This window comes from Ambystoma mexicanum, chromosome 8, assembly GCF_040938575.1.
Source record: "Ambystoma mexicanum isolate Mex_15411 chromosome 8, UKY_AmexF1_1, whole genome shotgun sequence".
Classification (NCBI taxonomy): Eukaryota; Metazoa; Chordata; class Amphibia; order Caudata; family Ambystomatidae; genus Ambystoma; species Ambystoma mexicanum.
Genome location: NC_090929.1, coordinates 1,011,289,623 through 1,011,303,642, shown reverse-complemented (window position 1 = coordinate 1,011,303,642; position 14,020 = coordinate 1,011,289,623). Strand labels below are relative to the sequence as shown.

The window sequence follows — 14,020 nt, the reverse complement described above, 5'->3', positions numbered from 1 at the left end:
AAATGCCTCGTCTGCAGGCTCTCTGTCTCTCCTAGCCATTGCCTTACTGTGGCTACTATCTATTGGCCACCTGGTCAGATCTCCTCTTTCATCTCTGAATGGATGGACCTTTCCTCTTCCCTCCTGGTCTCAACCACTCAACTCTTCCTTCTTGGAGACTTTAACATCCACCTGGATGCTCCCTGTCCTTCCTCTGGACTCTTTTGCGACCTCTGTGACTCGCTCTAACTCTCTATTCTCCCCTCTGGCCCAACTCACTCTGCAGGGCACACTCTGGATGTTCTGATCTCCTCTGACCTTCCTCTTTCTATCCCTCTCACCACTCCTCTCTCCTGGAGTGATCACTTTCTCCTTTCCTCCCATCTCACCCTCTCTTCCCTCCAGGCTAAGCCAATTTGAGCACTGGCACCTACCTTCTTGGTTATCCAACACATGAAGCATGTGTCAGCTGAGGCTTTCGCTGCCACTTTCTCACCACCCCCTCCCGCCCTTTGGCTGACTCACACCCTGACACAGCCCTTTCTACGCTCCACTCTGCTATATCTGATACCCTTGATGTTCTTGCCCCTGTCATGAGGATCTGCTTGAAGCCCAAAGCCAAGTGCAATTCCTGGCACAACTCAGACCTTGTCACCCTGAAACGCAAGTGCAGGGTTGCTGAGGGGAAATGGCATGCTTCTGGTGCATCCTCTGACAAACTGGCCTACCGCCTGCTCCAAAGGCAATACCGGCTCTCTGTACGCACAAAGAAGAGAGTTCACATCCAAGCCCGCATCTCTGCAGCATCTAACAACTCGGCCGAACTCTTTAAAATCTGCAAGGAACTGGCCACTCCTGCTGCAGTCTCTACATCTCCTGTTCCTTCCCAGGCCCTCTGCACGGCTCTAGCTTCTCATTTCATCTCTAAAACTCAGGACATCCTGTACTCTCTCTCTTCTTCTCTCCCTCTCTCATCTACTCCCTGCTCTTCCTCTGGCCCCTCTTCAGCCACCTCTCCTCCCTCCATCTCGGCCTTTCCCCTGTTCTCCCTAGACAAGGTTTCTAGACAAGTCTGATCTATGAAAGTCTCATCAAAACAGGTTAATCCCTGTTCCTCCAAAACCATCAAGGACCACATTGACTCCCTGGCTCCTATTCTGGTCGACTTCTGCAACCACTCCTTCACCACTGGAGTCTTCATATCCCCCCTATCACCCAAACTCCATCACTCCCTTTTTGGGCAAACTCCTGGAAAAGCTGGCTATCTCCCAGCTTAATCTTCACACTGAATGTTGGTTGTCTTCATGACCATCAGTCTGGCTTCAGACCTGCCAGAAGCACGGAAACTGATCTCCTGAACATCCGTGAAGACCTGTTCTTAAACCTTGATTCCAGTACCCCGTGTCCTCATCTTGCTTGATCTCTCTTCTGCCTTTGACAGTCAACCATGCCATCCTGCTCAACCGTCTCCGTAATAACCTGGGTATCACCGGTCAGGCCCTGGCGTGGCTGACTTCTTTCCTCTCTGATCGACGCTCTCAGGTCCAACTTGGGTCCTTCATCTCCTTCATCTTTATCTCTACCTGTGGTGTTCCCCAGGGGTCTAACCTCTCTTCTTGCTGTTCAACCAATACCTGCCATTTCTTGCCCACTGCATTGCCGCTCTCTGCCCCAACTTTCAGTGCTATGCAGATGACACTGAGCTCATTTTCAGGCTACCTTTGGCCACCTCTTCTCCGTCTCTCATCTATGAATGTCTGTCTGCTATACAGGAGTGGTGTGCCGCCCATGATCTCTGCCTTAGTGCCAGTAAGACTGAGAGTCTCCTCATTGGCACACCTGCTCCCTCCTTTCCTGTCTCTCTCTGGTCGGCCTCTCTTGGCCCTCTTCCTGCTCCCACCTGCGAGGCTAAAAATCTCGGGTCATCTTTGACTCCACACTCTCCTTCTCTCCTCACATCTCTAACGTCTCTAAGAAGTCTCACTACCAGCTACACCTCCTCAGAGGTATTCATCCTTTCCTATCCTTTCCCCAGAAGCTCACTGTCGCCAGAGCTCTGGTTCTCCAAAGGATGGACTACTGCAACACCCTCTTTCTAAATCTTCCTGCTTCTACTCTCCGCCCTCTGCAACTCATCCAGAACAGGACTGTGAGACATGTCCTTAGCCTCAAACCAAGGGATTGTATCTCTCCAGGACTGTAATCTCTGCACTGGCTCCCAGTGGCTGCGAGGATTAAGTTCAAAACCCTCTGTATTGTCCACAGGGCCTTCTGGGGCCTGGGGCCTCAATACCTTCAACTCTCTCGTCCTGAATGTCTTCCTTCTCGAGCTCTTCGCTCATCCGCATCCAACTCCCTCAGGGTCAGTCGCTTCTCCAAGCAACGAGTTGGTAGGAGATCTCTTTCCTAAGCTGGGGCCTCCCTCTTGAACAGCCTCCCTGCCTCCCTAAAACTTGAAGAGAACCATCTCCGGTTCCAGAAACACCTCAAAACCTTCCTCTTTGCTTTTGCTTTCTCTCCTCCTCTCCACTGCTGAATTTCTGGCTGAAACTTTACTGGTTACCTGGCCACCCTCGGATCTCGGGCCCAGGTCCCCTCCCCCACCAGTTACACACCTGCACTGCCTCCCTGGCAATCCCCGCCCTTGTATCCCTACAGTCCCCCACCAGCACTTGACACCTGATGTATGCACTTACCCTTGCACTTGCCACCAGCTGGCCCTACTTCTCTTATTGTTTATTCATTCTATTACCCCATGTAGTGCACTGTTCCCTTCCCCCCTCCAACTCTGCACCTTTCCTCTTCCCCCTTCCCCTGCACTTGTGCAATTTGAATGACACTCTGCCTAGTAGGATCGTTTGGCCTCATTACACGGAACGAGCTAGGGGTTTACCGGCACCAGTCAGGCACCGGTGGCGGTAATCCCCTAACGCCTTACTACGAGGTCCCTTTGCGGGACCCGACCACAACGGCTGGTTTTACCAGCCGTTAAGGAATGGGCCCGCAAAGGGACCTTGGAGGCAATTAAGGTACCGCAATTTGCGGTACCGTAATTGCCGCCTTCCCCATTCCCATTGAGCCCTATGGGGGCTCAAATGGGAATGGGGAAGTGCCATGGTGAATGGGGAATTATCGCCCCCACTCACCTTGGAATGTGGTGGTAATTCCGCCATTCACCATGGTGGATTCGGTACGGTACCGGCGGCAACCATGGCGCTAACAGCGCCATGGTTACCGCCTACCATGTAATGAGGCCCGCTGTCTCTGGCTTCCCTCTGTTCCCCCTCCCTTGCCGCGTCACGCCTTGAAACACTTGTGAAGAGGCACGTTATAAATGCCACATCATATCATATTATTATAGTCTCAACAACAGAGTAGTAACGGGTCTGTCATTTCGTGAATGCATTTTGCCACAATCATTCAGGTAAAGCTCATACTTTATTTTTATTTTTTAACATGATAACATGTACACCCATCTGCAAATAATTGAACTGCACCTGAAAATCAGCTGCTTGATGACTGAACCTGAAAATCAGCTGCTTGCATCTTGCTTGATAGAGTCCATAAAATGGCAATACATTGGATCCATTCATATTTGTCAGATAGAACCCATCAAATTCATCTCGGATCATTTTCTTCTTGCACCACACCATTGTTATGTTGTGTCCTACAGGGCTCGGACCTATCACAAATCCTTTTAATCTCTACCTGCAGCTGTAATGGACATCTTGTATGAATCGGGAATAGCATTTTTTAACTGCGCCGGCACCACCCAGATCCTGGTGGACCTAAGTAAAATGAATGATGCTTTGACCAATAGAATTAAAGATGGCTTATTATACATCAAACAATGTATTGACCCAAACCATCCCATCTAAAGATGAATACAGAGAAAACTCAAAATATCCTGGCTTATTTTAACAAGAACAAAAAAAAAGACCACTTCAGTCAAACCCTACGCTCCTTGCACTGTCTCCCCACTCAAAACCGGATCATTGAGTATGTGCCTGGTGGTTAAAACACCAACGCTCTACATTCAACCCCCTTGCATCTAATCTGGGACCACACAATCCTTTGTGTAGCCTAAAATCTAACCTAAATAGGAAGTTGACCATCCCCAGGTATCGAACAGAAAGACAAAGGGGCCGCACTTTTACTGTTCAGGCCTCCAGACTTTGGAATAACCTTCCAGTCTTTCTTCAAACAGAGGCAAATCTTTTACACTTCTAGAAACACCTTAAAACCTTTATTTTTAACAAAGTGCAATTCCCACCTGCCATTGTTATCTTCCCACTATAGGTTGTTTTCTTGTTTCTCTTGTTGCCCGCAGAACTTTTGATACCTGCCCTGATTCTACAGAGCATTGACACCTTCAGGTATTTGTTGCTCTACATTAAATACTAACATAACTACACCAAGTTCACATTTTGCACGATTATTTTTTAAATCTATGTCCACATATGTAACGAAAATAGTTCTGGGCTTGCTCAATGGTGCGCATAGTGTTTCAATCAGAGAACAGAAGAATGTCCTTATTGGGAAACAATTTCGTACAGAGTATTTTGCTATGAATTATAGAGTTTAAAAAGAGGGTATCCAAAAGATTACCCCTCACAGCACTTGGGGCCTCATTCCGAGTAGGGCTGTAAGGCATACCGGGCACCGGTAAGGAGACCGGTGCGGTAATCCCTTACCGCCCTACTACGAGGTCCCTTAGCGGGTCCCTTCCTTAACGCCTAGTCTGACCAGGTGTTAAGGACGGGACCCGTTAAGGGACTTCAGAGCTAATAACGGTACCGCAAATTGCGGTACTGTTATTAGCTACTTCCCCATTCCCATTGAGCCCTATGGGGGCTGAAATGGGAATGGGGAATGGTTTTTTCAATGGGGACTTACCGGTCCTGTAAAGGTTGGACTACACTGGTAAGTCCCCATTGAACGAGACCGGTGCCGGTACCGTTATTGGAGGCAGTCATGGCGCAAATAGCACCATGACTACCTCCAATCTCGGAATGAGGTCCTAAATGTTTTAAAGTCTAGTAATCTATGTTAATTGATTGCTATACAGAATTCTGCAATAATTCTTCTCAAGTAAAGCGATATTTCATCTAAGAAAACCTAAACCTTAAATAATGTTAATTACTTGAATCCATACGAATCAGAGGATACATTTAAATGTAACAGATAAATAAAGATAAAAACAATTAAACAAAGGGAACGTATCATAATACCATACATATTTAATAAAATCTATGTACATATAAATGATGTCAAAGACATTTTTATTTTGTCAACATTTTATAAAATCGTTAAAAAGCAACTTAACATGCATAGAACAACAGCAGAAAATAAAATTACACAGAACTTTTAATCATCTAATATACAGGATTGGCAAACGAGATGCAAAGTTCAAAATAGGAGAGGACAATGCAATTCAGTGAAAATCATAAAGAAAAATGATATGAGTACAAACAATAACACAGCATTTTGAATGTTAAGTTGTCCAAGATCATGGGCCTCATTCCGAGTATGGAGGTAGTCATGGCGCTATTGCGCCATGACTACCTCCCATACCGATACCGTGTCCGGTTTGGTGATATGGGGACTTACCGGTCCAGTCCAACCTGGGCGGGACCGGTAAGTCCCCATTCACCAAACCATTCCCCATTCCCATTTCAGCCCCCATAGGGCTCAATGGGAAGGGTGAAGTAGCTAATAACGGTACCGCAATTTGCAGTACCGTTATTGGCTCTGATTTCCCTTAGCGGGTCCCGTCCTTAACACGGTGTTAAGGACGGGACCCGCTAAGGGAACTCGTAGTGGGGCGCAAAGGGATTACCGGCACCGATGTCCTTAACGCACCCTACTCGGAATGAGGACCCATGTCTATTATTCTAATGATGTCAATTAATTGGATGGTTACATGTGATTTAATCGAATAAAAAACAACTAAAACCAAAATAACGCATTTCTTTTTAGTTGTTTTGGGGGGGTGCCACTCGAAAAGAAACCTTTTTTTTTAATAGTAATACTTTTCCCCCACCCCCAAAACCATTATTCCCACTCCAAACACCATTTTTAGTTTTTTCCAAAATTCGTTATTTTTGCTTTCATTATTTTTTCATTCGTTAAAATTTTCTGTTCGATATAATCACTGCATGCCTAATTGGATCAATTAATATACTGTTCAATTAGATATAATGCTGCTGACAATTGATTAAAGAAATTGGACAACAAATCCTAAATTAATTATTTGAAGAATATTGCTCTACTTCAGAAGAAGAATTGAAGAATTTGGTATAGCAATTAATTAACATAGTTTACCGGACTTCTAAAACATCCAATGCTTCGTGGAGTAATCTTTATATATCCTCTTTTTAAATTGTAGACGTCACAACAAAATACGTTCCCAATAGGAGCATTCTTGTGTTGTCTGATTTTGCCATAGTTCTATTTGAAATACTGGTTCCCCTTGTCTTTGATGCCTAGGGCCAGCTAGCGCTAGCGCATCTCCTCCCTTGCACCAAAAAAACGAGAAGCACAATTCACAAAGCCCTTTTCAGTTGAAAGTCATGGCAGGGTCCTGTCATGATTTCTTTTTAAGTGTAACAGGTGTGGTTTAAAACGTGGCTGTCGCACTTGCATTTCCATCCCCCAAACAAGAATGGAAATGCTATTGTTTACTCAGGCATTTCCCTTAAAGGTCTCATCTCGTTGAAATGCACTTATGCAACCATGTGCTCACAGACGGTCATAAATTAGTGTCGGGAGTGCACTCCTGACACTAATCTATGCATTGGGGCTGGGCATGCCCAGGTCACATTAGTCTTAAAGGTGACCTGGGCATTTCAGGAGCAATAGCACAAAGATGCGCTACCCAGCCCAGTTGCTTACATTCCGACACTAATGTATGACAGGCTGCCAGCAACCATCTGGTTGCTGGGAGCGCATTCCGCCGAGACGGGCTGCTAAAGGGCCCATCTGGGTGAAATCGCCCAAGTAAAAAAAGCATTTCCACCCCTGTTTGGGAGATGGAAATGCAAGTGCGACAGCCGCGGTTTAAACCGTGGCTGTCACACTTAAAAACATAAAATCATGACAGGGTCAGAAATGACACTGGGCCTCATTAGGACCCTGGCGGAGAGGGTATTACGCCAGCGTAGTGCATGGCGTACCTCTCCGCCATACTACGAGTTCCCGTAGCGCCATGGAGGTTTTCTCCGCCTGGTTTTACCAGGCGGAGAAAACCATGGCGCTACGGGACCTCGTTGTTAATTACGCCACCGTATTTTACGGTGGCGTAATTAACTCCTTCCCCACTCCCATTATACCCTATGGGGCAAAAATGGGAATGGGGAAGGGCAGAATGGGGATTGGGGATTTACCGCTCCGCCGAGGTCGGAATGGGGCGGTAAATCCGCCAACCCCCATGGCGCTATCGGCGGCTTTCCGCCATGCTTCGCGGTGCATTTAGCACCGCGAAGTCCGCCTGGGTCGTAATGAGGCCCACTGTCATGATTTGCTCCTCCCCCTACACCTGTTTCAAAAAGAGCAGGGGATGGCCCCCTTTCTGGGAATTTGAAAGCGCATACCAATCTGGCCCATAGGGCCTCATTACGAGCATGGAGATAATGAAAAAAGGAAGGCAGAATGGTATTACCGGCATCAATAACGGGTCTGGGCCATTACGAGCTGACAACCCGGCAATACCGCCACTGCCCGTACGTGCCCCTTCTTACCGGCATGCGCGCGTACACATGCCCCTTCGCGGCAGAAATACTGGGATGCCACTAACAGGAGGACATCACAAGTTACGCAGGCATGCACTTACCGGCATCCCAAAGGTGGTAAATAGGGCCTGCACGATGGCGGCATTACAGGCATCACGGAGCACCCGTAAATAGCAACCTGCAGTGTAGCCAACTGCCACAGGTGCACAAAATCACCACAGGTGGAGTCAATGGATCCTGTCTCAGTACAAAAGGAGCACACCCACACACCACAGCCCTTCCTACACCAAAATGATCCCACTAGCTGTTGCAATCCTGGGGCTGGAGGACATGCCTGTACTGCTACACCAGTAACAACAACTACAACTACAACAACAACAGGCAGCACAAGGGAGATGCAGGAGGAGAAGGAGGGTGAGACAGGCCCAGCAAGTCCCACCAGTGCAGCCTGTGGTACCACGTAGGCAGCCACCAATCCCTCGCATCAGAGCCAGTCCATTCAACCTAACCCCTGAGCAGATCCACACCCTGTACCGGTTGGACCGGGACACCATCACCAACATAGTGGACATGATACACAATGACATCGTCAACCCGATAGAAATCCGCACTGCCATCCCCCCGGTAGTGTCTGTGCTCCACGTCCTGGCCACAGACACCTACCAGCACACAGTGAGCCAGCTGCATGGCATATCACAACCTCTCTTTTCACGCATGCTGACCCAAGTGCTGGATGCCCTCCTGGAGCACACAAGCATCCACATATGCCTACAACGGACTGCCCAGGAGCTTGCTGACACTAAAGTTGGCTTCCACGCACTGGCAGGCATGCCCAATTGCATCGGTGCCCTCGACTGCACCCATGTAGAATTGGTGGTCCCTCATGCCATAGAGGCGGTGTACCGCAATCGTAAGCAATACCACTCCATCAATGTGCAGATGGTATGTGACTCCAGCAAGATCATCACACATTCTTGTGCCCAATATCCCGGATCCACACAGGATGCCATGGTGCTGCGTAACTCCTCGCTACCCCACTACATGGAGCGACATGCTGGACGACGTGCCTGGCTGCTTGGTAAGTTGCCTGACAGGCCCATGGGAGTGCAGTGGGGGGAGGGGAGGGTCAGATGGGGCAAATGCATAATCCACCTGGGTGAGATTGGGCGGTGAGTGGACAATGCACATACAGCTAAACACTGTTGCCCTGAACATCCCAACCTGAACATGACACATCAATGCCATTCATAAGACCAATGCTGCACAGCAATGACAATATGCCAGACGCACAAGCAGGCCACCATGGGAATGTCAAGTAATGGAGCACAAAACATGATTACACATGTGACAATGGCGCTAGTGGCAATAAATATACATCGCCAATATGGGTGGCAAGACATGGTTCCGCATTCACACTACATCTGCATCAGCATGCAAGTGAACACCCTGCATCATCTGGACAATGCAATCCACACCAACATACCATAGTACAGTACACATTGCATCAAACGAGCCTGTGTGAAAACATCCAGGGACATTGCGGTACCGTAATTAGCACCAAGGTCCCTTTGCGGGTCCCTACTTTAATGGCTGGTAAAACCAGCCGTTAAGGTCGGGTCCCGCAAAGGGACCTCGTAATTAGGCGCTAGGTGTTTAACGGGGCCGCAGCCTTTTACGGCGCCGTTAAACACTTAGCGCCTGGGTCATAATGAGGCCCACTGACCTGCATGCACCGGGTGAGGATGATGATGGAGGAGGACCAGCACCCCTGGCAGTTTGCGATGAACAAGATGGCCGTGCTGTGTGCCAATCAGTGATTGACGATTTCTTCTGAACCACAGGGATGCAGATGGTTCTGTGTTAGTACTACACTGGGCACTGGGATGTTGCGGACATGGACACAGGGTGTGTGGGGAGTTGGGCACTGTGCGCTGTCATGAATTGAATAAACACACACAAAATGAACAATGGGCCTCATTCCGAGATTCGAGGTAGTCATGGCGCTATTTGTGCCATGACTGCCCCCAATTACGCTACCGGCACCGGTTTCATTCAATGGGGACTTACCGGTGTAGTCCGACCTTTGCGGGACCGGTAAATCCCCATTGAAAAAACCATTCCCCATTCCCATTTCAGCCCCCATAAGGCTCAATGGGAATGGGGAAGTAGCTAATAACAGTACCGCAATTTGCGGTACCGTTATTAGCTCTGAAGTCCCTTAACGGGTCCCGACCTTAACACCTGGTCTGACCAGGCATTAAGGAAGGGACCCACTAAGCGACCTCGTAGTAGAGCGGTAAGGGATTACCGGCAACGCTCTCCTTACCGGTGCCCGGTATCCCTTCCCGACCTACTCGGAATGAGGCCCAATGTCCAGTCATGATATGATTTTTGACACAGCGGGTGTATTGAAATTTTAACAATATTGTGCTTCATCCCTCCACCTCACACATGCCCTCCATACCCCTCCCCCCACCCCCCAAACACCCCAAACACCCCATACCTCCCAACACCCCTTACTCCCCCAAAAACCCCACACACCCCCAACACCCCCCAAATACCACCAACACCATCTCCCCCCTCACCCATTGTCATCCCACACACGATGTGCCATTCGGGAGTTTAGCAAGGTGGCAGTTAGCACATGCAGGGTGGTCCTGCTATTTCCGGCCTCTCTTCGGGTCTGGGGGCAGCATGTCCGTGTGGCGTGCGCTGCGTCTGCCCATGCACACAGGACTTGAGGGAGTCGAGCTGGCAGGTGTGGTGGATGGGGTGGAGGTGGATGGCTGTACGACCACCGGCGCAGGTTGTTGCTGCTGCATATGCTCTAGAATCCTGCCAAGGTCCTGTGTAACCGTAGCTAAACTTTCTCTGATGACAATGGTGTTTGAGTTCATGGCCATTATAGAAGCTGCATTTGCCTCCCGTATCTCATGGCAGGTCCGTTCTCCCTCTCCACATACTGCTGGACCAGTTCAATTATACTGTCCTCGCGGGCCTCCACCCTCGTCAGGCGGGCCTCCATGATAGTGGGGGGTGTGGAGGTGGATGGTGCAGTGGCAGGGTGGCCCATTGCTGGACTGCCCTCCGATGTGGTCAACAGATGCGGACGCCCCAGTAAAACAGCATGTTCCTGCATGGGGCGTGGTGGTGTGGCCTGTGTGGAGTGCAGGGGGGGCGGCCTGGGGGCTCGGTGTATGGGGAGATACTACATGGATGTTGTTTTCCATGTCTAGGAATTCCTCAGCTTGGCCCTCCACATCGCTCAGGGGGGCAATGGCTGCTACCTCCCCTATGGAACTTGTGGCAGCTGACTGCGTGTCATCACCGTCTGCCTCTGCAGGAGTTGACGCCTCGATTGTGGCTGTGTTGTCGGCTGGTGTTGTCTCCTTCTGTGCTGGCATGGCCTGTACTGCTGGCCTCTGTTGCACTCTGGGTGTTGGTGTTGCCCTGGAGGTGGAAGGTCCAGGGCCTTCTTGTCTGGCCCTGGATCCCTTTGAAGATGTACTGACCTTTGGGGCAGACTCCTGGCCTTCACTTTCTGCATCTGTGCCTGCGGGGGAACAAAAGATGCAGGGCATCAGTGATGGTGGTACGTGCAAGATGCATGATTTGTTGCTGTTCAGTATTTCACATTGCATGCATTGCTTTCTTGTAGATGTGACGCTCATGGTACTTGCAATGTTGGGGGGCCATATTGGCATACGCCGTGGACTCTCCTTTCTGGACTGATGTGTACTAGGTGGCATACCGTTGTATTGCAGTTTGTGTGATGTGTGACATGTTATTGGTCCCTGTGTGTTGGGTGTCTGTTGGTAATGGGATTGGCACGCAGCATGCATTTCATTGTGCCAGGGTTTGGGCCACCATCTGGACATTGATCTGAATATGTGTCTGTAATGGGCCATACATTGGCTTGGTTCACTTTCACATCTGTTGTGCTACGCCATGCTTTAGTTCTCTGGGGTTTTTGGGGACACTCACCTCCATCTCCCGATGTCGGCACTCCCGTCGCTATTTCTCCAAAGCCCTCGATCGCTTCCATGTTGAACATGGTGCTGCACGTCTCCTCCCATCTCATCAATTTTGTGGGTGAGTGGTCCCCGCCGCCTGTATCCATGGCCTCCCTGTGGTTGGCTGCAAGCATGTTGCGCACCCGGAGACGTAGATCGTCCCACCTTTTTTTGCAGTCCTTCACCGTGCGGGTGGTGGTGCCAACCACAGTCACTTTCCGTACCACCTCCTTCCATATTTGCTTTTTTGCGCAGTTGTGCTTCGCGTTTGAGGTTATTGGCAAACACCTTATCCGCATGGCCTACCAGCATGTCCGCCAGCATATTAAGCTCCTCCTAGGAGAAGCGCTTCTTGCGCATGCGGGGGGTGGACATACGGGTAGCCTTGGACATGATGGGTTGATTGGGCCTGCTCTCCACTCTGTGCAAGTGCTGTGTTATGAGGATTGTAGTGGATTGTGTTTTTAAAAATGGCCGCCAGCGCATTTCCCGTTCTGGCGCGATGACGTTACTTCCGGGTCCGGTAGTACGAACCCGGTATTTGCAAGGGGTTGCTCCTGGGCGGAGGCGGTATCGGCGGGTCCCGTGATGGTGCTATCAGGGAAATGGGGGGTTTTTAGTGGAACGCGGTGCAGCCATTACCGGCATGGGCGTTCGCGTGTGCTCGCGCACTTGTAATCAGCCACTATTAGCGGCATCAAGGGTACACGGACGCGCTTATACCACCATGCCGGTAATGACTGCGTTTTTCCCGCGATTCTCGTAATGAGGCCCATAGGGTTTAAAACATATTTTGTAGGTTTTTGATATACCGATGGCCAAACTAGGAGGAGTGAAATACTTTCCAGAGACCAATTACTGGGGCATTGCAAACACGAGGAGGTGTACACATGGGAATATGATGGGTAGGGTCGGGTTGATACCAGAAACTCAGTTACCACTGCATTACCCCTGCTTTGGGCTTCACTTCCAAACTCTAAATGAGGACTAATATCCTACTTTAACTGACACCCATGCAACTCTATCAACGCACCATCTGACTACCTTCTTTTCTTTACCCAACATGCATCACACATATCAAGCACTCACTACATTAACCAACTCTATCACCCACTCCTTCCACCACTCCATACCCCTGCATTAATCTGTGTGCAGACAAGCTCCAGCTTTTTGAACATCAGTGCCAGCAAAAACATACATACCACACACAAAGGAAACCGAGGTAACCGTAACACGCAGCCTTCATCAAACACATGATATCATATCTGCTTCAACAGATCTACCCAAAATCTCCACCTTCCTTTTTCGTTGCAGGACCCAAAGCGGCAAAAGGCCATGCAAAGGACACAAGCTATGTTATAGGAAGCACAGTAACATAACATAGTATAAAACCTGAAAGTCAAAACACCCTTTCAAGGATTTAGATATCAGGGATAGTGTTTATTGGTATGTGATAACATGTTATCAGACATATTGTATCTTCTTGAAGAATAGATGGTTGTAGTGACTACTAATTGCCTGTCCGCATCTCTCGATTGAGGGTGTGCTTTTTCTCAGTCAATATTGAATTTCTGAAGCTGCCCTTTGCCTCCTCTTTAGCATGCCAGACCAAGTGGATGAATTCGGATACCACAACTGGGAATATGGGAGATTATGAACTCCGAATCCTTGTTCTTCAGAAATATCCATTGGACGCATGCATGGAGCCAATTGCCATCCAGGCAGAAACAGTCAACGGGAATACGGTTTCCAGTACAGGAGACGTGATCAAAGCGTAAGAATGTTTATCATAATTACCCAACTCATGCAAATGAAAGACGGCAAATTGTTCAGTATGTTTTTCGCTTTTTTTCAATGGCCAGAAGAAAATGACTTTTCTGCTACTCATCAAAATTAGTGCACAAAAATCTTGTATTGGTGCACTGGGCAATATGATTCATTAAAAAAAAATCACCTTTCCATTGCTGATTAATATTGCCTCAAGCGAGGGTATGCCTTGCTAAATACATATTGATCTGGCTTTACTACATTGACTGAGGTTATATGATGACATCTGGCAGAAGGCTACGCCATACCAGAAATATCATTTATTTGATAGCGTTGGAGCTTCTGTCTTTCCCGTCCACATAAATGGCTGCATGGTCCTTTAATTGCTCTGATTACGCAGTTTCCTTTCCACTCATGACATTTCTGAGCTATACAGTTATTCAAGATGACCAACATGACTTCAAGAAAAGCAGTTCTCATGTTTCCAAATCGCTCACTTGATTTGTTTAACTTCATATATGTGTATCATAC

General features: G+C 48.6%; 1 protein-coding gene across 1 annotated transcript in view; it reads left to right on the top strand.

Moving 5' to 3' along the window:
• The window catches only part of LOC138472655 (mucin-5AC-like), a 515,681-nt gene that overhangs the window by 278,860 nt on the left and 222,801 nt on the right, over nt 1-14,020 (top strand). Inside the window, exon 7 of the mRNA XM_069610941.1 lies at nt 13,322-13,496. Within this exon, the coding sequence (XP_069467042.1) occupies nt 13,322-13,496 (175 nt within the window). The remainder of the gene's footprint in view (nt 1-13,321; nt 13,497-14,020) is intronic.